The 26686-nt window shown below is 37.2% G+C and overlaps 1 protein-coding gene across 2 annotated transcripts in view; it reads left to right on the top strand.

Moving 5' to 3' along the window:
* The window catches only part of IFT57 (intraflagellar transport 57), a 69272-nt gene extending 43328 nt beyond the window's left edge, over window positions 1–25944 (top strand). Inside the window, exons 7-11 of one of the 2 annotated variants that reach the window (XM_022596471.3) lie at window positions 9867–9938; window positions 10730–10861; window positions 12351–12413; window positions 14224–14290; window positions 15500–25944. In XM_022596471.3, the coding sequence (XP_022452179.1) occupies window positions 9867–9938; window positions 10730–10861; window positions 12351–12413; window positions 14224–14290; window positions 15500–15678 (513 nt within the window). In that variant the 3' untranslated portion in view covers window positions 15679–25944. The other variant, XM_022596554.3, reaches the window with a different exon arrangement.
* The last annotated feature ends 742 nt before the right edge of the window (window positions 25945–26686 follow it).

Raw genomic sequence — 26686 nt, 5'->3', positions numbered from 1 at the left:
TACCTCTCTACCACTGCAGCTACAGTTATCATTTTAATAACTAAGTCTGTCTCCCTGTGGTTAAAACAGAGATGAATTGTCCAGATCCCCTTCCAAACAAGGACTTGCCGCCCAGCCACAGAGAGTGCGGTCAGCAGACAACCTTAAGCTGTCTGCTCCTTCAGTGCAGAGCTGCCTAACTCAAGGCTGTGCCCTTCCAGGGGAGCCCACATCTGGCTTATGTGAGTTGTTTATAGTTTGTGACTTAAATAATGCTGATTTGAAAAGTCTTGAAGTGTCTTTTGGGAAACGTAAGTACACCTTTCTCCTGCAGTTTCTGTGAGAGTGAAATTGCTAGGTCATAGTGTCTGCATATTCGAAAGTGGTTATACAAATTTATACTCCTAGCAGTATCTGAAAGTTCCAGTTGCCCCCCGTCTTCATCAACATTTAGTATTGGTTCAGTCGTTTTTATTTTAGTCATCCTGGTAGGTTTGTTGTGATGTCTCACTGTCATTTTAATATGCATTTTCCTGATGACTGATGAAATTGCGCCCCTTTTCATATGTTTATCTGGCAATTGGGTATTCTCTTTTGTCTTTTGCTATTGGCTTATCTGCTTTTTCTTTTGATTTATAGAGGTTCTTTATATACGCTGGATATGAGTCCCTTGTCAGATATATGTATTGCAAATATCTACTCTTTAGCTTCCTTTTCACTCTTATTGGTGTATTATGATAAAGGCGGCTTAATTTTAATATACTCAAAATTATCTCTTTTGCGGGGAGTGGAGTATGGCTAACGTTTATGTTTTAATCTTTGTTTAAATAATCTTCGTTTACTCTTTGTTTAAGTCTATGTTTAAGAATCTTTGCTTCCCCCGGTGTTATGAACATATTCTCCTGTTTTCCTTTTGATGCTGTATTGTTTCACCTTTTGCAGTGAGATCTACAGTCCATCTAGCATTTATTCTTCTGGACAGTATGAGGGTGTGAGGTAGAACTCAAGATTTATTTGATTTTCATATGTATATGCAGTTGACCCAGTTTATTGAAAAGGTTATCCTTTTACCAGTGCTCTGCTTTGTCATAAAAAGAGAACATGCTTGTGAGGGTCTGTATCAGGACATTCTGTTCTATTACATTGGGCTATTTGTTTCAGTGGTATCTTTTAGATTTTCTTTTCTGTTTATTTGTTGCTGTTATATAAAAATACATTTCTCTGTGTGTGTATATTTGTATACATCTTCAGCACACTTGCTAAATTCACTTATTCTAACCGTAAGCCTGTAGATTCTTTTGCATTTTCTGTGTATACAATTATATCATCTGCAAATAACATCAATCTCATTTCTTTCTTTACAAGCTTACCCCTTTTATTTCCTTTATCTTGCTTGAAATACCTAGTCTGTGTTGGATATAAGTGGCATTAGCAGGGGGAAAGCTTTCAGTATTTCAGTTTTACCATTCAGGATGATGTTAGCTTTATGACTTTCACAAATATCATAAGGTAGATTAAGGAACTTTCCTTTGGTTCCCAGTTTGCTGAGTTATTGTTATGAATGGATGTTAAATTTTTTCAAGTGATTGTTTTTTTTTTTCCTTCATCTATTGAGATGACCATTTGACTTATCTCTTTTTTTCTCTCTTGTTATGGTGGATTATAATGGTTGATTTTTTTTTTTTACTCTCTCCATTTTATTGCTAAACAATCAATATATTTGTTAACAAGCAGTTGACTTTTATGCAATAACATTTATTGTTTGTATGTCAGGCCATAAATGTTATCATTTACAATATAGCAAGGCAAAACCAAAACACAAATAAATGGATTTTTGTTAGAACAAAATATATTAAATATATTCAATAAAAAAGCAAAGTGTTTCCACAAAAAGAACTTTTACTCCCAAATGAGAAAGAAAATTGAAGCATGAAAAAAGCTGAGGAAGGAGAAGGAGGTAGGCTTAAAGCAGACACAGTTTGTCACTGGCTGTGAAAGTTTATGGTGCTGGTTTTTGTATGAACATATGTCTTCAGTTGTCTTCATGTACTTGGCAGCAATTCCAACAAGTGGAAATGCTAGATTGTATGGTAACTTTATCAACTTTTTGAGGAAATACCAAGTGTTTTCCACAGGGGCTGTACCATTTTACATTCCTACCAGCAAAGAATTTAGGATTCCAATTTCTCCACATCTTTGTTAAAACTTGTTAATTTCCTTTTCCTTTTTTAAAAAAAATCACCTTCCTAGTGGATATAAAGTGGTATTTCATTGTGGTTTTAAAACTCTTCCCTGATGACTAATGATGCTGAGTATCTTTTCAAGTACTTGTTAACTATTTGTGTATCTTCCTTGGAAAAAATGTCTGTTTGAGTCTTTTGCTCATTTTTTAAATTGGGTTATTTGTCTTTCGTCTTGCGTTATAAGAATTGTTTATATATAATTGGTACTATCCCATTATCAATTATATGATTTGTAAACATTGCTTCCCCTTCTATGGGTTACCTTTTCACTTTTTTGATGGTTCCCTTTGAGCCAAAGTTTTTAATTCCAGTGAAGTTCAACTTATCCGTGTTTTCTTTTGTTGCTTATGCTTTTGATGTCATAATTAAGAAGTCCTTGTCTAATCCAAACTCATGAAGACTTACGCACATTTTTCCTCCCAAGGGTTTTCTAGTTTCAGCTCTTATATTTAGGTCTTTTATTCATTTTGCGTTAATTTTTACATTTTGTGTGAAGTACAGGTCCAGATTCATTGTTCTGAATATGGATATCCAGTTGCCTCATGACTATTTGTTGGAAAGACTATTCTTTTCCCATTGAATGGTCTTGGCCCCCTCGTTGAAAATCAGTTGACCACAGATACGTGGGTTTATAACAGTATTACTCATAATAGCCAAAAGGCGGAAATAACACCAATGTCCATCAGTTGATGAATGAATAAAGTAAACATTGTATATCCATACAATGCAATATTATACAGACATGAAATAATATTCAGCTTTAAAAATAAAGGAAATCCTGACTTTTGTGACAACATGGATGAAGCTAGAAGACATTATGCTAAGTGAAATAAACCAGACGCAGAAAGACAAACATTGTATGATCTCTGTTATAAGAGGAATCTGAAATAGTCAAATTCATAGAAGCATGTAGTAGAATGGTGGTTGCCAGGGGCTGGGGATAAGGGGAAATGGAGAGAGATGATCAAAGGATACAAAGTTTCCATTATGCAAGATGAATACATTCTGGAGATCTAATGTAAAGCAGTATGAATATGGCTTACAATACTGTATATAATGGTTGATTTTTGAGTATTAAACTAACCTTGCATTTTGGAATAAATGCAACTTAATCATGTTATATTACCTTTTTGTATATTACTGGATTCTATTTCCTGGTATTTTGTTGAGGATTTTTATATCTGTTTACAAAAATATTAATCTTTAATTTTCTTGTTTTTTAGGTGACTTTGTCAGGTTTTAGTGTAACGCTATGCAGTTCTTATAAAACAAGTTGGCAATTGCTCTCCCTTTTTTTCCTGTTCTCTGGTAGAATTCATACAAGGTTGCTGTTATTTCTTTCTTAAATGTTTGAGAAAATTCACTGATAAAGCCATGTAGGTGTGGCTATTTCTTTGTGAGAAAGTTTTTAATTATATATATATGTTTATCCTAAAATGTTTTAAATATATTTTTTCATTATACAGTTGATATATAAATACATTCTTATAAAGATTCAAATATTAAAGATAAAACTAAAGTCTCCTTTAACCATTGCCCCATTAAAATTTTTAGTTATGCTTTACTGCATTTCATCAGGGGAATGACATGATATGATATAGTGGTCTTTGCAGGTTTAGGCTCTACCACTGTGTGGGCTTGGGAAGCCTACTTTAAAGTAGCTGCATCTCAATACCCTCATAAAGTTTTTAAGAGAATCGTATGTGATGACATACGAACAGTGCTGAGCATAGTGCCTGACACTTATGAAGCCTTCCTTGAATGTTAACATGGAAGTTGTTGTTATTAGACTTAAAAAGATCTCAAAATGGATGTGAAGTACATAGGATTTCCTCCCCAGGGCGATCTTGAAAATCCCTAGAGAAAGTGAATTCAGAGCTGAAACAAAGGCCTAGTAAGAAAAAAATGGGTTAGGCACCTTTAATGGAGGGAGCCCATAAAAGAAAGCCCTTGTAAATATTTTTATATTCATTAAAATAAAACTGCAAAAGCAGAACAATGAATTAAGATTTCATCACTAATTATTCATAACAGAATTGAGGGAGGAACAGTAAGAATAGAGGAGAAAAGTGGGGTATATGGCAGAAGTTGCATTTTGTGATGGACAGCAATTCAAGGCACGTCAGAGCCTTGGGGCCCTGCGCCTGCCCTTGGGAGAGAGGCAGGGCCCCTGCTGCCAGAGTCAGCTGTGCTCTGGCATGGACTTTTCCTGAGCCTAGGAGAAAACCATCTCAGTACACATGAAGGTGCCTTCCTCAGCTTTTCTGTATCAAGAGTCCTTTGGCACTCTGCCTCTCCACACGTAAAGAAGCTCAAACTTGGGTGAAAAAAAACCTGAGAGTTTGACATTTCACAAGTTGTAAATTAGTGTAACTTATACACAGATAGAAGTTCCATTTGCCATGCTTAGCTCATGTTTCAGTCTGTCTTTCCCCTGCAGTTTCAGAGAGGTACTTTAAGCACTGAGCTGGAGATCCAGGCAAAGAAACAAAATGTCTCTGTGTCCGCAAAGGAAACTGTTCAGGTGCTGTTCTGTTGAAGGAAAACCCAGAGATCCGTATGGTCTTCCAGTCACCTTAACTTCTGCAACAAGATCTCATACGTTGTGATTTTACGGTATACTGTGAATCACCATCTGCAGAGATGTCATCACAGTTCTCCAGTTTCTGAAAAAGGGAGATATATAATTTGGTGCTAAAGAATTTGGAGCCAGGAGGGGAGTTATAGTTCAACAATACCTTTGCCATCTACCTCACAGGTGACAGAGAGAATTACACATGAGAGTTTGTATGAAAGAATTTTTAAAAATAGAAAGTCTAAAGAAATGATATTCTATAGCGTTACTAGTCTTCTCATTTCCATAGAGAGGAAATGTGCTAGATTAGGTGAAAAACTCAACTTCAACAGAGATCAGAAATGATGCTTAATAGACACACACGTAGAGCACTTTGGGATAGGTGACTAGTAACCTCCAGTGGCCCATGTGGTCTCACTTGATATATAACAAAAAGAATTCTTGGTTTACCTTAGATACTCTTCGGTAGTTCATTTTATCATAAAGAAAAGCAGCATATAATATGTGGAAAAAGCACTGGTATGGAGTGCTTTCCACTTTCCAGACATAAAACTTTGGAAAGGTCATTTAACCTATCTGATTCTTTTTTGTCCCTATGAATTATGTATATATAGTCAGTTTTTTGGTATCACAAACCACCCCCAAATCACAGTGGTTTACAATAAGAATAGCATACATTTATTCTCACTCAAGATACACATCTGCCGAAGTGTGGCACAGCTGTAGCTCTATTCCAGCTATGTTCCATGTTTCATATTCTCAGACCTAAAGGATAAACCGCTCTGTGGGGCATGCCTATTATCATGGCTGAAAGAAAGGGCAAGAGAGCTGGTGGATGCCTCTTACAGCTTCTACGCAGTCCTGGCATAGGCCATGTCCATCATCATTCTACTGGAAAGAGAAGCACATGGCCAAGGCCGGCATCACTGGAGCAGTGAAGTGCAGTCCTCCCACAACCAGCCAGCAAGTCACATAACCCTCTTACAGGGAAGGATAGTGGTGAAAAGGAAGGGATGAGAATATGTACGTAGTGCTCCAAACCTGTGTGAGTCTCAAGTAAGGAAAGATGTTTAAAAGTGCACTGTAACCCAATGGATTCTCTCTTACTTAAGAATAGCTATTATTGATTAACAGTTCCTTTTAGTGTTACTTATTTGGAGGATCAAATCCTTACATATCATTAAAACCTATATTCTCCATTCTTACCACAAACGTTTGTAAAGCTTTTAACCATCTCAGTTGCAGTTTTTTAAAAGCTGTGTATTCATGTCTTTAAACTGTTACAAGTACAGTCATTTATATTCTCTGTTACAACTATTTTAAACCCCTTTAGGAAACGTCTTGGGCACCCAGAAAGTTTTTGACATTTTTTTCCCCTGATGATTAAAAATTTTCTCTTATAGGAAATTTGGAAAATGTTGTTAGGATGAGGAAGAAATTAAAAACACCAGTATTCAAATCCCTGTGTTAATACACACATACAGATATACACAAATATTAATTTTTACTAAATTGGACAGCTAATGAATATACTCTTTGGCAGTGTTTTTCCACATTACTGTATGTTGTTAACATGCATTTTTTCTGACTATGAAATATTTTTGGGAACATTTCAATATACAATATTAATGTATTTAATATGCAATCATATAGAATTATAAAATCCAGTAATAAAGCGATCACTTATGAAACCACTACCCAACTTGAGAACTAGACCATTACAACATCCTGGAAGTTACCTATGTGCTGCTCTGCGGCTGCCCCTTCCCACCTATAGGTAACAACTGTCCCCTGGTTTGTGTACTGTCATTAGCTGCTGCTGCCTCTTCTTCTTCGTGTGTGTGTGTGTGTGTGTGTGTGTGTGTGTGTTTTCACATGTGTATCTCCAAATAGTGTGTATCCTTGAGTTTTACTTTGAGCTTTATAAAAACGGTATCATACCGCATTATTTTTAGGGATGAAATGAACATTACAAAATTAGTTGAAATTGTCCTCTACTGTTAGATAGAGAGTCTTCTGCTGTTTTACACAGAACTTGTACATTGATCTTTGTGTGTATCCCCAATTATTTCCTTGGAAATAATTTCTAGAGGTGAAATTGCTGGGTTAAAGGGTAAGAACACTTTTAAAGCTTATATAAAAATAGCTGTACATCAGGAAGTGTGTCCACTTAGAAGATTTTAATGAAACAAACATTCAGATTTGCCTGATGGATAATTATAAATCATTACTAGCTTTCCACTTTGAAAGGCAATAAGAATACACAGTGTTCCAGTGGCTTATCAAATTAAAAAGTCCAAAACCAAATTCCTCAATAATTCAGGCTCCCTGAAATCTACTCTGTTCTTGTCACACTGTGATATTACTATCCTCTCAGTTCCTCAGACTAGAAACCTTACAAACATCTTCTCTCTACTGGCCCACCTCCACTTCAGCCACCCCTCACTTCCCCTCAGTCAGTAATCAAGTGCTGCTAGTCTGTGTCTGCAGTGTCCCTCGAATCCATCCCTTCCCTTCCATTCTTACAAGCGCTGCTCTAATTAACCCCTGCTAATCTGTCAGGCGGACCGTGACACAACCTCCTAACTGGTCTGCTACCTGTCTTCAGTCTCTTGCCTTTCTAATCAGTCCTTCACTCTGTTACTTTCCCAAAACACAGACTTGTCTTTAAAACTGAAACCAAAAGTCGTTGATAGCTCTCCATTATCTACAGGATAAAATCCACACTCCTTAATTAAAGCCCTTGATCTAATTCAACCTACCTCTCCAGCTTTGTTTCCTTGTGATTCACCTTCCACACCCCACCCCAAGAACTTTTTGTGTTATATTCTAGCCAGCCTGGGCTGCCTGTTCCCTATAAACTTTCCTGTTTTTCTTTGTTCTTGTTACTCCCTCAGCCTAAAATACCCTTACTCTCCCCCTCCTTTCCAGTGTGTTGAAATGCTACTCATGCTTCAAGGTGCCACTGAAATGCCAGCTCCTCCGTGGAGCTTACCATCAACGTAAGTTATCATAGTTATACTTCTTAGATGAGTCAGGCATGTTTTCTTCTCTCAAAGTACTTTGAATATCAAAACATGAAAAAAATACATTTTTTACATTTGCTGGATAGAAAATAATGCTGCGTAGAAAAAGCAGAACACAGACTATTTCAAACACATCAATTACAATAAATTTTAAAACTATATATATAATGTATGTATAGATATATATATGTGTGTATGTTTATACATTTATATATGTATATATACACACATATACATATATATCTATTGACAGAGACAGAGACCAATAGGAATACTTGAGTTTGGTGTTTATTAAGCTTCTAAAATTCTTTCTGGAATCAGGCAGGATGAGTACTTCTTTAAAAAATCAATATAATGATACTTGTTAGGTTTATTATCTTTCATAAAGATGCTTGCTTGGACTTAAGCAGGTTTCCATTTTGAAGCTTAACCATATTAGGTCTCGTTGCAGGAGGCCAGCCAGTTGCTTCTCCTTCCTGTTCCAGTGTTGACTGGCTGAGCTGGAGGGGCCTGTTTTCTGGCCGCATCTGTCTAGCCGTAGTCACAGGTGGTGAACAGTCCCCTCAACTGCAAAATGAAGGCATTGCTCTAGATGACTGTTAGAAGGATGAGTAGGTGATCTTCAAGGTCCTTTCCACGCTCTGTATTCTGAGATACTTTCCGCTCATGAGACAGAAAAATGCTTAAGGACAAAGGAAAGTGCTGTTTGTTCTCTGCTGTAGCACTTTCACTGGTGTCAAGCAGCCAATTCCTCCTTTTATTAACTCTGAACTGCCAAAAGGTACTGCATGGGAATTAGTGCATTTGGCTTCTGATCCAGGTGTACCACCACCTCCGTGGCCTTGGGTGTGCCCCTTTCTGTCACTGGGCCTATGTTTGCCTATCTCTGCAATGATGAAGGTCAGGCTAGATATTCTTTGAGGTTCTTTGCAGCTGTAATGTAATTGTATAATTGGTATGTGTGAAGTACCCAAGGATGTTTTTACCCTATGGTCACTGGCCCACGTTGCAAAGTTAAGAAGTCAGTAGAATGGGATTATTCACAAAATTGTTTTTCCTTCACAAAATAGTGTAGATAGCAAAGTGGAGCATCAGGGCATGCAAGCAGATGTGTGTGATTGAGGGATATCCTGGCTCCATCACTTACTGCAACTCACCTTAATATTTTTTCTCTTCTGATGAGTATTTCTCAAGTCTTAAAATTGTTACCTTTAGTAATGTAAACCAAAACATTTTGAGGATCTTTTGTAGGAAATTAAAATGTTAGATTAGAGAGTTCAAATATGCACACAGGGCTTCCCTGGTGGTGCAGTGGTTGAGAGTCCGCCTGCCGTTGCAGGGGACACGGGTTTGTGCCCCAGTCCGGGAGGATCCCGCATGCCGTGGAGCGGCTGGGCCCATGAGCCATGGCCACTGAGCCTGCGCATCCGGAGCCTGTGCTCCTCAATGGGAGAGGCCACAACAGTGAGAGGCCCGCGTACCGCAAAAAAAAATACATATATATGCACACAAATTCAGATCGTTCTAGAAGTAGTACAATACATCTCAAATATATGAACTCTAACTATCATTACAGACTTCCTTTCTTAAGAAAGAGATTCCAAAGTCCAAAGAAGCGTCCCACTTTAATTTCAAGGGACAAGCTAATATTTGATATATGTTACTTGATTCCAGAGTTGCTTCTGGCAAACATAATTGTTACTGTTTAAACAGGTATTTCTTTTCTAGCAATTAGAATTTTTTTCATTTTGATGGGTAGTCATAACTATTAACCACCAGCAGTGCGGGGATAATTTACATTCAAATTGTGAGACATCACTCTGTGAACACATAAAATAATTTAGATTTATTTAGAACCTTTTATCCTAAAGTGCTCTACACACATTTCTTTACAATCTGATTGCAAGCTATATATAGGACTCTCCTACCCGAAATAGGGCAGCAACCAAAGTAATTAAAATAAAGGATACAACTTCAAAAAAGTAGTGGAAAGTAGGAAATGTAATATGTTTTACTTGTTCCTGTATGCTCTTATGCCTATAGGATTGGAGAATCCATGTTGACCAAATGCACCAGCACAAAAGTGGAATTGAATCTGCTCTAAAGGAGACCAAGGTATGTGAATTACTTCAGATGAGTACATGAGTACATTTACTCATCTGTGTAATACCTATTAAGAGAGAACATGAAAGGAAAAAAGACCCAATCCTTTCCCTTGAGGAGTTTCCTGATTGAATGTACCATATTATGTTTCAACAGCCCTAACACTTAAACCAACTAAAGAAAGGTAACTGTATAAAAGCAATATGATATATACCTAGTATATTATTACATACTCTAGATATATAGGTAGGCATATTAGAATCATTTCATCATTCTTTCCCCACTGAATCTCAGGGGATAACAGCAGCAGGCCAGCAACGCCTAGAACCTACAGCTTCCCAGACCTGCTGCCCTGCCAGAAATAGGGACTTTTGGAGAATACCACAAAGAAGCAAAGCTGGAGTAAGAAGTTATGGGTCCCAGACTAGAGCTATAAGTTTAATGATCTACTTCCAACTGGAATATTCCAGTCATCTTTGAATTGTGCTATAAGAAAATTGTGTTATTCCCTTACCTACTTTGATTGTGGACTTTATATAATAAAGCACATTCCACTCACATATATTTTAGATTTGCGTAAGGACAAATAAATTGACTAACACTACCAGGTGCTTTTTTATTTTAACATTCTGCAAAGTGTGACTAAAATAATTTTCATTACAGACTTTTTTGTTGCTGAAAATTTCAAACTACTTTTTCATTGGTGGTTGAGAATTTGTGAGATGAATTGAGGGAGATTTAACCCATTTAAAACTACTTTTGAAGAATATATTTGTGAATTCTCTGTCTACTAAAATTTCTAGGGACTTTTGGACAAACTTCACAGTGAAATTAGCAGGACTCTGGAGAAGATTGGCAGCCGAGAAAAGTACATCAACAATCAGCTTGAGCACTTGGTTCAGGAATATCGTGCAGCTCAAGCCCAGCTGAGTGAGGTAACTGAGGAATGATATCCAGGGTTCATTCCAATTAATGATCCTAATCCCTAAACTTGACACAGCACTTTTTTTTTTTTTTTTAAGTTTTTGGCCTCACCCCACTGCATGTGGGATCTGATTTCCCAGACCAGGGATTGAACCCGTGCCTCCTGCACTGGAAGGCAGAATCTTAATCACTGGACCGCCAGGGAAGTCCTGACACAGGACCTTTCATTTGAGAATCATGAAATACTTTTCACAAACAGCAGCACATTGATTCTCTGCCCACTTTAGGAAGCAAATACAACTTGTCATCTCCATTTTACATGTGATAGAAATTATCTCTTAGAAGTCTTTAAATGTATTTCTTCATTTGATTTAAGTAAAAGAAGTCATATTGCTGAGAAACGTGGCTTAGAACAAGAGCAGAGTGTCAGGACACCTGGTTTTGTTTCTAAGTCTGCTGTTAATTTACTGTCTGAGTAGGAGGAAGTGGAATAGTATACATTTACATGTGTCAGGGAGAAAAGACATCCTTGCCATTGTGGCTTACAACCACATAATAAGGAATATGAAAGAAGACACGTTCGAAGGCAAGCAGTTTAATTAAATGAGCAAATTTTTTAATCTTTTCAAAGTTTTAGAAATTCTACCAAAATAAAATAAAACCTTCAGCCTTTGAAAGCAGCAGTGCTTTGTTCCAACAGTAGGGATCTAAAGGCTTTCCTTTGGGATTTATGCCCCCGCTTTCCTGATGTTGAGGAAGACTACTAACGTCTTCCTCAACAACTGCGAATGTCAGTTGAACGCATATTTTTTTCTTTCAGCAGACAAGGTTAGAAGGAGAAAAAAATGGAACTAAACTTGAGATACTTCCATACTTTCAGAAGTTCTCAAAGACCAAGCAGAAAGTAACCTTCACTGTTTTATTATTTGTTTAATTAGTTATTCACACGTATACACGTCTATTTGCAAATGTTTTTACTTTTAAAATGCTATAAAAAGTCTCTGATTAAAGCCACCCTGTATCTCTCAAACACTGATATTAAATAATTGATTAAGTTCGTTCCCAAGGACATATTCCATATTGTCATACTGTTTGTTAATCCTTATTAATTACTGACTCTGATGCTGTATTATGATTGATTTTTTAGAACATGTTTTCTCTGCATAGCACGCAGATTAGATCGACCAAGAGCCGTTGTCTAAACTGTTTAGGAGTGGCTGAGGACAGTTTTTATTGTGAACCATGCCCCTGTGAGTTACACAATTATTATATGAAGGTTAAGGTAGTTCATCGTTGTATAGTGCTTTTGTTAAATACATGGTGCCTATGAGGGACATAAAATAGCTACCGTTAAAATGTCACTTTTTGCAATAGTATTCACAAACAAGGAGGGGTGTTGTCATAAAATGATATGCAAAAATTACAAACACAACGAGGTCATATTTAAGTCATGGGCTTCTGTTTTGAACTTGCCATTAAACAAAATGTTTTCTCCCTCAGGCAAGGGAGCGTTACCAGCAGGGAAACGGTGGAGTAACTGAAAGGACCAGACTCCTGTCTGAGGTACATACTGTGTGCTCCTGCCAGATTCTCACCTGTCAGCGGGGTACCATGGTTCAGAGCCATGGATGGTTTAATCTGCTACTGCCGTGGGTTGTTTACTCTAGTAATTGCCTCCTGTGGCTCTTAAATCCTTTCCTTCAAGACAAAATCCCTAAATTGTCTTATCAGTGAATCAATTACCTATTTATATACTACTTGTTTCCACAAAAATGCCTGAAGTTGTTTTACTAAATGTAACATAACACATGCTCATAATATTAGCACATTTATAATCTTCCTTAACCTTTTTTAAAACATAATAATTGTAATTAATACATAGAAGAGTAGGTAAAACATTGACTTAAATGTCTTATAATAAATTTTAATGTTAGTCTTTAAGATATAAGATTTGTTTTTAGTGATCGTTGTTGGTAACTTGTGTGTGATCCTGCGTATTTCTCTGTCCACAAATTGGGAATGGCTTGTAACCCTTTCCCTTCTAAAAACTTATGGAATATTTACATATAGTGTATTTATTTTCATCATCTTGCAGGAGATGTAAGACCTAACATATAACATACTACATGAATTATATTAGTAATACATATATATTATATATTAGGTCTTACCCATGTATATTTATATATGTATATTAATAATATATACTCCCATTTTTCACTGAAGAGCTGAGAGGAAAAAAAACCTTACAACAAGGTCAGCAGCCAATATGGGAGTAAAGTCCAAGATTATCTTTGGATACAATCAAGTATAATTGTCACAAACTTTTCTGTATAATAGAATTAAGCTCCTTTTATGGAGATTATTTGAAGAGTAAATAGTTATTTTAAAATACTAAAAATATAACTTTAGAAATATTTAGACTGTAACCCCGTGGTGCTTCTAGGCAGATAAAACATTATACAGAAGTAAAGTGCTCACTTATGTTAGGTAAATTAACACTTGAAGGGAGTCCAGGGAACCATTTAGTTCTTTTGGAGTATGTAGTTATCCCCAGTTGTAACATTTCAGGTGCCTGAAAAAAGTTTATTTGCTTTTACTTGGATGAGCACTTTATTCCCAAGGAAGTTTTTACTCACCAGCATGATAAAAATAAAGCCTACTAAGTTACGATTATGGTTTCATTCTAGATCATATCAAAATTTTTCAATTTTTAAAAGATATTTTCTACCTACATTTATGCTAGTTTGGAATTTATAGAGGCTATAGGAGTATAATTTTGAGCATGATATAGAGTACAGATTAGAGCCAGTATAACAGCCCAGTGTGCCTCTTGGAGTTCATGGTTTGGATAAAGTAAAGCAGTTAGAATATTTTTATATATATCCATATGGTATAAACGTTATTTTTAGTGTCCTATAGAGGAAAAGGTGGCATATACTCTTATAAAACTGTAATATTAAAGATACGTAGTAAACTTCTAGAAATTTAAAATCTTTTTAGGATGTTTGTGCTGTTTTAGTTAATAACTGATCATTAGAGACTGGCATGGTAGATGCTATGAGATAACTGCAAAGCTTGAGTGCTTGATGCCTAAAAAAACAACTTGATCGTTTTTATTCTATCATGTTACAACCTGAGACAGTCAATAAAAGAATAATTTGGTGAAGTTTAACAATAGGAGCACTCTCAAGATAAAAAGCTTTTCATGTTTGCATACTTCATTATTCAAATTATGCCCAGAATACTGCTAATATCTTTGTACCCCTTTATGTATGTATTATATCTGAATTAATGTTTTAATACATCATACAAAAATCTTGAAAGTTTATTAAAACACAGTGCTCATGAAAACTTTTGTTTTCAATGAAAGGTTACAGAAGAGCTAGAAAAGGTAAAACAAGAAATGGAAGAAAAAGGCAGCAGTATGACTGATGGTGGTAAGTACACACTCATTTTAAGAAGCAAATGAGCAAAAGAAGAATATATCTTTAAGAAATCTATTTTTAAAGAGGTATTAATAAACAGGAAGACTGCTTTTTAAAATGAATTTGTTTGAAGGGGAGGTACGTGGTGCAAAAATGAGATCTGATAATCAGTATACTGTTTTCCTTATAAATGAACTGAGAAGAGTCATAATTTTTTTACTATCATTTAGGATTTTAAAAAAAATTCAAACTGTATTAATTCAGAAATAGAGTAGGAGACAGTTAAATATGCACTTTGTTATGCCAGTTTAAAAAAATAATATTTTGTTCTGTTTTCATCAAATGAGCTGCATTATTCCATTTCATGTACAAAAAAAGCACTAAGTGTACGCCCAAACGGCACAAAGGTGGTGATGTGATGACCTTTTTTTTCCCCTCTTCCCTGGTAGACCTGACTGGGCAAGGGTCAAATAGAGAAGAATTAATAATCCTGCAGTAATCATCCTCTGTTGTGAGCTAGTTACTTTGACATGGCCCAGTGGTGATTGCCTAAGGCCCTTCGTTGCTCTAGAAAGATTTTCTAGAGTTCTAACAGAATATACTGAGTGATCTTTCAGAAGGTGATGTATAGGGGGTTTGCAGTATGTTTGAATGAGCCATTAGCTATGTCTTAAAGGTAGTTCTTCCTTCTCTTTTTCTTCCATTGTATCCCCTTTTCCTTTAGATAAATATTGAAGACATTCTTGGGCTTCCCTGGTAGCGCAGTGGTTGAGAGTCCGCCTGCCGATGCAGGGGATATGGGTTCGTGCCCCGGTCCGGGAAGATCCCACATGCCACGGAGCGGCTAGGTCTGTGAGCCATGGACGCTGAGCCTGTGCGTCCGGAGCCTGTTGCTCCGTAACGGGAGAGGCCATAACAGTGAGAGGCCCGCGTACCGCAAAAAAAAAATTGAAGACATCCTTAAAAACACCTTTAGCAACTCTTCCTCTAGAAAAGAAAGGAAGTTCAGCCTCAGTACCTCAAATGCTGCATCATTTCCCAGCCTAGAAATCTCAGGTGTTTAAAATGCCACAGCAAAACTGTGTGAATGTCAGTAAATTGTTGGCTGTGTTTTTAACCCCACTTTTGGCTTAACACAAAGTGAGGAAAATGTCATACCATTCTGTAATACACTGATACTCCAAATGAACATTTTTATTCCATGTTATTTTCATTCTGCAGCTCCTTTGGTGAAGATTAAACAGAGCTTAACGAAGCTGAAGCAAGAAACTATTCAGATGGACATTAGAATCGGTGTTGTGGAACACACATTACTCCAGTCAAAATTGAAGGAGAAGTCCAATATGACCAGGGACATGCATGCCACAATCATTCCAGAACCTGCAATAGGCTCTTATTAAAACATATCATTTTTCAGGCTTCTGATTAGTTTTTTTATATCAAATCATATTTCATGTTGCATAGACTTCAAAACACAGTTATTCCTTTAAAAGTATGTTGAACGGGTATTTTTTACATATATACACACATATTGTATGTGTGTATACATACAATGATGATTATGGATGGTCAAAGCCTTTGAATTGAATATAATATTTAATAAAGTAATGAAAAATTCTCACTTTCAAAGAAGCTTTCACTAATCATTACATATGTCAAAGCCCCCACCTGGTGGCTCACTGTCCTTATGGTTCCGTGCACTTGAGGAAGAGGTACATGATGCAAAATGTGTAGGACCCGTGCTTTCTGCAGGTGCTGCCGCTGCTATCAGCACATGGACCTTTGACATAAGCCTGGCCCCTTCCACTGGATCCACACACAAGTACTTCTGCACCCAGAGGCAGCCAGTGATGGCTGGGGATTCTTTCCAAGAACCCAAACTACCCTTGCCTCAGCTTTATGGTTACCTAAAATTACATTTTTTTAAAAAGAAAGCATCAGAAAACTCTTCAGTATCTTTATTAACATTTGAAGTTTATTATTTATCACGAGCATTTCATGACTAAACTGATTTTATATGTTCTATGATCTAAGGCCACCTAATAAAAAATAAACATTTCAGTCGTGTTTGGCTTTGCTCCTATAGTGATGAAAATGTATACACATTTCTCAGTTCTACTTTTTTCTGTGGTATCAGCTATACTAAGGAATCATGTTGTAGCAGAAGGAGAGACAGCAAGTCATGTCAAGATCAACCTCCTGATGCTGGTGATCTTTACTTACATGTATTACTGAGCAACTTTCTAGTCTGGGATTTCTAAATTGGTGAAATAAGCAATATTAGAGTGACCAACTTGGAACTGGGGGAAACTGGTGAGATGCACTCAAACCACAAGATAGTCCACATTTATTTTTTGAAAAGAAGGGGGAAAATAAATTTACCTAGTGATAAATTTTGATAAGAATACATATATATACAACAAAAATAATAAAATCCCTTTCTCATTTTTATCTTAATATTTTATCCCCACCCCAATTTCTTTTTTTAGCCATTACTTTCTAGATATATAGCCTCACACACACAAATCTTTTTCTTTCCTTCATACTCTCTCTAGTTCAAGACTGAGTTTAGATAAAAGAAAATCAGTATGTGTAAACTATTACACAAGAGGGTGGCAATCGATACAGTGGCAAAGTCAGTTTATTTAATTTGGGATAACAGGCAGTTTGAAAAAGTCCAAAAATTTTCCCTTCCTGTATGGTCAGAGGAAGGGGCAGAATAGAAAGTGTGAAACCTAACCTTTGGACCCACAAACTAACAGTGATTCCCCTGGAACTGATTTGCATAGGTATTGTCAGGGCTGAGTAGTTCTGTGATGAATTCAATCGATGCAGAGAACCCTTCTAGATAAATCAGAGCTCTCCACAAAATGTACTTTTGCTTGGAAGCAAAGTGCACTCTTCGTTTCATGCAAATTCGGTAATCTAAGAACTCTTCCAATAACTACTGTAAGCAACCTATTTTTACTTCCTTTGAAATAACCCAGTTTACTCGGGTTGGGTTGGGGGGCCCTCCTCTCTGTTTCCATAGAGCACTGTGAATAACTCTAATACAGAACTTATTGTACTATACTGTAATTATTTTTTCCTCAACTGTCTCCAGTAGATTGAGCTGCTTGAGGACAAGGAGAAAGTCTTTTTCATTTCCATATTCCTAGCCAAGTCCTAGCACATAGGGTGTGACCTAGTAAGTGAATGGGTAGATGACTGGAATTATGCAGTTCCAGAATATCTTGTAGCTGCTATTCTACAGCAGCTGAATTTAATGTCTTCAAGTCTATGAGATTTGACACAGTTTCAAGGTAGTAATTATAAATGATGGGTCCAGGACTGGAATTGGCAGCATCAGTATGAACTCATAGGTTTTTCATACATATAGATGAATAGAAAATATAAATATTTATAGATACAGATATGCATATACACATATACATGTATTTACTAGTTCTGTCCTTTAAGAGGGTCTAGAAGCAGTGACAGCCCAATAACAATGAGAATACCTAACACATCCTGGTTTCTAAATTTTCTACTTAAAGAAAAAAACCCAACAAACACACCCAGACTTCTTAGAAAAATAACTGATTCCTGGGCTGGGGCAGGGAAAGCACAAGATGAGCCTGGAATACCTTGCTCTGCCAGTTAGTAAGGACGTGCTCAGAGAATGATGGGGATATGACTAAAGGACACAGATTGAGGGGTATCCCACCAGCCAATCTGAGATAATTGAGTGTCAAAACAAATAATTATAGTAATAAATTATAACCCACAGAATGAAACAAGAAACCACAAGTCCATACAGATAGAGATAAATGAATCAACAGCAGAAGAGAAGGGTCTTCCTTACAATAGAATGACAGTTAAAGTAAAAGGAATACTGCGTTTAGGAATCACCATCTGGCAACTACCATGCAGGAATATCTCAGAGACACTGCAGGTTCAATTCCAGGCTACCACAATAAAGTGAATATCACAAGTAAGTAACATGAATTTTTCAGTTTCCCATGCATGTAAAAGTTATGTTTACAATATACTGTAGTCTATTAACTGTGCAATAACATTGTCTTTAAAAAACAATGTACATATTTTAATTACAAAATACTTTATTGTTAAAAAATGCTAACCATCATCTGAGGTTTAGTGAGTCATAGTCATAGTAGCAACAAAGATCACCAATCATATGATAATATAATAATAATTAATAATAAAGTGAAATATTGCAAGAATTACCAAAATGGGACACAGAGAATGAAATGAGCAAATGGAAAAATGGCACCAATATTTCTGGTAATTTGAGCTTGCCTCAATTTACCTCTTTATTTAGGGTGACAGATGCTAAAACTAGTAGGTGAAAGTTTAATGAAAAACGGAATATTTACATAATCTCGAAGCCTATAAGATATTACATGAAAAGAAAAATTGTAACTTTATGGTAGAGAAACCTGGCAGATATCACTTTAAGTGATCAAAAGTTAACCTTACTAGTAGTGGAACAAATAGCCATCATGTGTCTCTCCTGAAAAGAGCACACATTCTTGAAAATGTATGACTTGAATCTAGTCATGAGGAAACATTAGACAATCCAATGGAGGGACATTGTTCAAAATGGCCTGTGTTCTTCAAAAATGATAGCGTCATGAGCTCAAAGACTGAGGAACTGCTCTAAATTAAAGGAGGTGAAAGAGACATAATTAAATGCAACAAGTGATTCCAGACTGGATCCTGGGCCAGGAAAAAACAAAACAAAACTTTGCTTGTTAGAAAAGGACTTTTTTTTTTTTTTGGCTGCATTGGGTCTTTGTTACTACGCGCAGTCTTTCTCTAGTTGCGGCGAGCAGAGGCTGCTCTTCGTTGCAGTGCGCAGGCTTCTCATTGCAGTGGGCGGGCTACTCATTGTGGTGGCTTCTCTTGTTGCGGAGCACGGGCTCTAGGCGCACGGGCTTCAGTAGTTGTGGCACACAGGCTTAGTTGCTCCGCGGCATGTGGGAATCTTCCCGGACCCGGGCTCAAACATGTGTCCCCTGAATTGGCAAGCGGATTCTTAACCACTGCACCACCAGGAAAGTCCCAGAAAAGGACATTATTGAGACAGGTAAAATTCAAATAAGGTCTGTAGACTGGATAATAGTATTAAATCAATGTTAATTTTTTGATATTTGTACTGTGGTTATATAAAGGGATATCCTTGTTTTTAGCAATACACACAAGTCTTTGGAGGTAAAGGAGCATCATGTCAGCAACTTGCTCTCAAATGGTTCAGGGAAAAAAACGTACATATACATATGTGTGTGTTTGTGTATTCACACACATATAGAGAGAAAGGGAGAATGATTTTTAAAATGTGAACCGTTAACATTTTGGGGAATTTGAGAGAAGAATATATAGAAATCCATTGTACATTTTTTACAACTTTTCTATAAATCTGAAATTATTACAAAATACAAAGGTTAAAAAAATGATGCTTCTTGGAAATGATATGCTTTATACAGAATTTAGTCCCCCTCTGAATCAAATACACAATCAACTGTGTAAATCATATAACCTCTCCAATAAAATTATATGGCCTGGTGAACATGTCTTAAGCTTATATAATCATTTACTCATTGACCAAGGAGGAACAATTTTTTGACACCTCTAAGGAAGTTTTTCTCTACTGCCCTCTTAATTTATCTAGGTCAGCATTTCCCATGAGTTTAAACAAAAGCAAAAGTCTCTGTAACCAGTAAATTTGAGAAACGTTAAACAAGTTTCATTTTCTTCAGGACTTCTCATCTACATTGTGAATCTGCAAGCAACAAATGTAATTCCTTCTTTTTGAAAATATGTAATCACAGACACTTTTCACTCAGAACATGCTTTAAGAATGCAGATTTAATTAAATGGGTATGTGAAAATCAGTATACAAATCTGAGATTATTTTCCAACCTTTTATTAGAACTGGTGGACCTGTGTAGGAATATGAGAAAACATGTAATTCTGATTCAAAACTCTGCTGCGTGGATGGTTAACAAGCATGGGGTGGATGCTCTCTGAATGTCAGTAGACTGAGGATTTGGGAAACTTTGTAGAGAACATGGGATTAAATGGCCAAGTGCTTTTCTTCTTAAAACTCTTCTCTGCCAGCCCAAAAGGCTTTTTGTGTTTTCTTTAGTCTTCATTATAACAATGCAATTATAGTAGTTAGAAAGGACCCCACTACTTTGCGGTCAAATAGCAACCATTGTCAAAGCATTACCTTTTTAAAACTGAGTGTGCCCAACAGCCAAGTCGTAATTCCTAAAACTTTATATTTGAAGAGGTGTAATGGCATTTATAAAGGGTAAAAACAATTTGGGGTTCACTAGTTGTTGTTGTTGCTGTTGTTTGACAAGTCTTTTTAAAAATACAGGGAAGAGAAGGGCAAGAACCATGCTCATCTTAATATGTTCTAAATAACAGGTCTCAAGCATTGGATTTCCATAATTGGGTGCTGTTGATACAGACATGCAAAGTTCAAACCTGTGATTTGCTGACTTACCATCAGTGCTTTATTTTAGGCCCACCTTGGTCCCCTCCATACTTTGTCCTTGCATTGCTAAGTACTACAAGGACATTTTCCAGTTGACCCTCAGACAGTACCCTAGAGCCCACCTGCTTCTTCTCATCCCCTACTTGAGAAGCTATTGGATAAAGTCTTTGTACATAGCCCCTACTGTATGGGTCAGTAGTTAACAACTAATTACTGCTTTCTTACCTTACACAGCAGTCTCTAGGCTAGAAACGGCTGAAGTTCCTAACTCTAATTGGGAATCAAAATCAAACAGGCAACTTCTAGAAAAATACCTAATTTTTCAGCCCTCTTCTCCCTCAGTTCTTACTTCACAGGTCTCTGGTGGGACCTTGGGTGGTCAGAAATTTTAAAAAGCTCCTCACGTGACTTTTTTTGTTGTTTTTTTGTGGTACGCGGGCCTCTCACTGTTGTGGCCTCTCCCGTTGCGGAGCACAGGCTCCGGACGCGCAGGCTCAGTGGCCATGGCTCTAGTGGCCATGGCTCACGGGCCCCGCTGCTCCGCGGTATGTGGGATCTTCCCAGACCGGGGCATGAACCCGCGTCCCCTGCATCAGCAGGCAGATTCTCAACCACTGCGCCAGCAGGGAAGCCCTCCTCATGTGACTTTGATGCAGCTAATGGAAGAACTACTTCAAGGAGCTACCACTCTAGAAATGTTTCCTGGCTGCGAGTAAACAGGTAAACCATTTTAGATCTAAAAGCATCTTTAAAGAGAATCTAAATTATTGTTTTTTAAAGTATGGCCTGTAAACAATCTCAAAATTTGCCCTGCCTGGAATGATTTTTAATAAGTACCCTAGATTATGTAACAAACACTAGAGTTTAAGACATACTAATATTAAAAACTGTTACTTAAAAAAATCATAAAACCTAAGCCCCAAAAGGTTAAGTGGCCTGCCCATTTAACAAACCAAGATTAAAAACTTCCCGGTTTCCTAAGTGATTCTCAACACGGCTTGAAACAGCTCTGAGGGAACTTCACGTTCACAGCCCCTGTCACCCATCCTGTCCCATCCACATCCCAATGCAAGATTATACAGTAATATTTCCATTTATATCCAATGACTACTTTTTTCTCTACTCCCTATATAAAGGCTTTTGCATAGAATACTGCATGGGGAGTCCAGACACTTTGATTCCCATCCCAAGTTTGCTAGTAATTGCCTGCATGACTTTTAGGATGTTACTTCTCCTTAGTGTCAATTTTCTTCTTCTGAAAAGTTAGCAGTAGGACTAGAATATTTTGGATACTTCTAGTCCTAAGACTGCATGATTTTAAAACTTTAACAGGCTCTCCTCCACTGTTTGCGATAACTTGCAATGGTGCACCATCTCCTAAGAGCTGATTCAGAGATTCAGAAACTTTGAGAGCAGTTGTTAAACTTGGTAGCTTAAAACCAGCCCATAATGGGAGTACTTACACCATAGAAATAGGAAAACACTAAAAATCAGAGCTTTAAAAAACAAAAAGAAAACAGAACAGAAATCCGGTTTACCAGCACACCGCTGATAATAAGTATTATAATGTTCCATAGACTAGAACCAAATGCAGTGAATATATAACAGAATGTTCCACCATATTTTAAGGTAGATTATTATAGTACTAACTGAATTAGACCAGATTTGCAAATTGTTCTCAAAAATCATTAAGTCTCCATAAACCTACCGAGTGTGTCCAATGTGCATCCCCTGCACCATTTTATTGATGTTACTTTACTGCCTTCCTAACTAAACCCAGTTCCTTTTACTGCTTCTCAAATCAGTAGGCTAAAGCAGCCCAAGCATCTTCTTACATGATAGATTCAAAGATCATGCTTGTACAACTAAAAATATGTAGAATGCACAACTAGTTCAATTACTTGGCTGTAAGAAAACAACTAATTCATTTCACTGCATCATTAATCCATTTAATTGTATAGCAGCTTCCTATTGATAACAGGAAATGTCCCTGACCCAACCATGCTGAGACTGAAACTGGCCAATTTTCCACAAGCATAAATTTCAGTAAGAATTCTTCATAATACACAGGGACTAAAAATCACAGCCAGAGTTTATTAGATTTTTTTCGTAGCTTCACTGATCTATTGCCCTTGCATATGACCTGGTTTCTTTCACGCTTCCTGGACTTCGTTAGTCATTAAAGGTTAGCTTATACTTATGTTCATGACTGGATATTTTATTTCAGATAGATATTGCGATACATTTTAAACCACCTATTCATCTGGTTCTTGGAAACCATTCAGCAACCCATGAGCTTTACAGAAGGTACCGCTGATCCAGAAGTGTCACCTTCCGTCGTACGTCTGACCTATTGGTTTAGGCAGATGCTATTTAGTAGATTTAAGTAGTACAAATACAACAAAAATTTGATGAATTACTCCTATATTTTGAGCACAATATTAGGTACTGAGGGAAACAAATATGAATAAGACATTATCCTTCCCTCCAAGAGCTCACAGTCTAATGGGAAAGATATGTGCATATAATTAAAATGTTATAATGCTAAGTTTCCTAACAGAGAAATAAACAGTGTTACTGAAGCTAGTTGAAAAAAGTAATTCTAACTTGGAGGAGACAGAGAAGAATTCGTAGAGTTGGTCCTTGATGGATGAGTAAGATTCCAGTAGCAAAGAAAAATGGGGAAAAGCCATTCCTGGCAGAAGGAAAGACACAAAGTCATGGGGGTGTGTTACAGTAAGGGATCAGGTGGTTGAGAGGAAGTATTAGAGGAACATTGGGAGAAAGGAAAGGTAGAATCAATACCAGGATAAGGAGTCAAGCAGGGAAAGTGGTAAATCAAATATGTATCATGCCATAAACTGTAATAATAGACCTGAATGCAGTGGAACACAATTGAGGAAACATGAATCCACGAGGAAGAAAGGATGTTTCAACCAGGTCTTTCTTCTAGAATTTTGCAAAATGAAAAAGAGGAGAAGCAGTATTCTAAGAAGACTAACGTGAACAAAGGCACAAATATAGTGATTGTCACTCTATATGCCAGGCACTGTGCTGAGCATCTTATCTATATTACCAGATTTCATTTGCAACTGAGTGAGGGAGGTATTATTTCCATTTTACAGATATGAAACTGAGCTGCAGAGAAGCTAAGTAACATGCCCAAGGCCCCACAGTAGTAGACTTGAACCCATTATGCTATAATACTTTCAATCTGAGAAACGTAAAGATATATGACGTGGGAGGGCAATGGTAAGTCAAGCTGGTTATAGTGTAATACATTTTTTAAATTATAATAATCCTTTATTGAGCAGCTACTGTTTTGAAAGGAACTTAATATACGTACAGGCATACCGTAGAGATACTGTTGTTCAGTTCCTGACCACCGCAATAAAGTCACACAAATTTTTTATTTCCCAGTGCATATACAAGTTATGTTTACACTATACTGTAGTCTATTAAATGTGTAATAACATTATGTCTAAAAAATGTAAATACCTTAATTTAAAAATACTTTATTGCTGAAATATGCTAACCATCATTTGAGCCCTCAAAGAGTCGTCATCTTTTTGCTGGTGGAGGGTCTTGCATCGCTATCGATGCTGCCGACTGAAGAGGATGCTGGTTGCTGAACGATAGGGTGGCTGTGGCCAATTTCTTAAAATAAGACGACAGTAAAGTTTGTTGCATCGATTGACACTTCCTTTCACGAATGATTTCTCTGTAGAGAAATCATGATTTCTCAATTCTCTCAAACCCTGCCACTGCTGTATCAACTAAGTGTATATCGTATTCTAAATCCTTTGTTGTCATTTCAACAATCTTCACTAGGAGTAGATTCCATCTCAAGAAAACACTTTCTCTGTTCATCTATAAGAAGCGACTTCTCATCCATTCAAGTTTCATCCTGAGATTGCAGCAACTCAGCCACATCTTCAGGCTCCACTTCTTTTTCTAGTTCTCTTGCTATTTCCACCACATCTGCAGTTACATCCTACACTGAAGTCCCGAACACCTCAGAATCATCCATGAGGGTTGGAATCAACTTCTTCCAAACTCCTGTTAATGTAAGTGTTTTGATCTCTTCCCATGAATCTCGAATGTTCTTAATGACATCTAGAATGTTGAATGCTTTCCACAAGGTTTTCATTTTCTTTGCCCAGATTCCATAAGAGAAATCACTATCTAAGGCAGCTATAGTCTTACAAAATGTATTTCTTAAATACTAAGACTTAAAAGTCGAAATGACTCCTTGATCCGTGGGCTGCAGAATGGTTGTTGTGTTAGCAGGCATGAAAACAACATGTATTTAATTGTATATCTCCATCAGAGATCTTGGGTGACTGGGTGCATTGTCAATAAGTGGTAATATTTTAAAAGGAAACTTTTCTTCTGAGCTGTAAGTCTCAACTGTGGGTGTGTATTCCATAAGCTATGTTGTAAAAAGATGCGTTGTCATCTAGGCTTTGTTGTTCCATTTAGAGAGCACAGGCAGTATAGATTTAGCATAATTCTTAAGGGCCCTAGAATTTTGGGAAAGGTAAATGAGCATTGCCTTCAACTTAAGTCACTAGCTGCGGGCTTCCCTGGTGGCGCAGTGGTTGAGAGTCCACCTGCCGATACAGGGGACACGGGTTAGTGAACTGGTCTGGGAGGATCCCACATGCCGCGGAGCGGCTGGGCCCGTGAGCCATGGCCGCTGAGCCTGCGCGTCCGGAGCCTGTGCTCTGCAATGGGAGAGTCCACAACAGTGAGAGGCCCGCATACCGAAAAAAAAAAAAGTTACTAGCTGTATTAGCCCCTAACAGGAGAGTCAGCCTGTCATTTGAAACTTTGAAGGCAGGCATTGACTCCTGTGTCACTATGAAAGTTTTAGCTGGCACCTTCTTCCAATATAAGACTGTTTCATCGATGTTGAAAAATCTGTTGTTTAGTGTAGCTAGCTACCTTCATGAATTATCTTAGCTAGCTCTTCTGATAACTTACTGCAGCTTCTACATCAGTACTTGCTGCTTCACCTTGTACTTTGATGTTATGGAGGCTTCTTTCCTTAAAACTCATGAACCAGCCTCCGCTGGCTTCAAATTTTTCTTCTGTAGCTTCCTCACCTCTCTCAGCCTTCACAGAATTGAAGAGAGTCAGGGCCTTGTTTGGAATTAGGCTTTGCCTTAAGGGAATGTTATGGCTGGTTTGATCTTCTATCCAAACCACTAAAACTTTCTCCATATCAGCAGTAAGGCTGTTTCTCTTTCTTATCACTCGTGTGTTCACCGGAGTAACACTTTAATTTCCTTCAAGAACTTTTCCTTTGCATTCACAACTTGGCCAACTGTTTGGCAAAAGAGGCCAAGCTTTCAGCCTATCTCAGCTTTTGACATGTTTTCCTCACTAAGCTTGATCATTTCTAGCTTTTGAATTAAAGTGAGATACGTGTGACTCTTCCTTTCATTTGAACACTTAGAGGTCATTATGGGGCTACTAATTGGCCTAATTTCAATATTACTGTGTCTTAGGGATTAGAGAGGCCCAAGGAGGGGAGAGCTGGGGTACAGCCAGTCAGTGGAGCAGTCAGACACACGCACCATCTATCCATTACGTTTGCCATCTTATATGGGCATGGTTCGTGGTGCCCAAAAACAATTACAATTGTCACATTAAAGATCACTGACCCCAGATCACCATAACAAGTATTATAATAATGAAAAAGTTCAAAATGTTGTGAGAATTACCAGTACATGACACAGACACGAAGTGAGCAAATGCCGTTAGAAGATTAGTGCTGACACACTTGTTCAACAAAGGGTTGCCACAAAGCTTCAATGAGTAAAAAACACAGTATCTGTGAAGCACAGTAACGTGAAGTGCAATAAAACAAGGTATGCCTGTATTAAATTTTCAGAACA

The sequence above is a fragment of the Delphinapterus leucas genome, chromosome 4 (genome assembly GCF_059928025.1).
Source record: "Delphinapterus leucas isolate spDelLeu-1000000601 "Yukka" chromosome 4, BTC_Dleu_Yukka2, whole genome shotgun sequence".
NCBI classification, from domain to species: Eukaryota; Metazoa; Chordata; class Mammalia; order Artiodactyla; family Monodontidae; genus Delphinapterus; species Delphinapterus leucas.
Note: the sequence above shows the minus strand (reverse complement) of the source record. Positions and strands in the feature narration are given on the sequence as shown.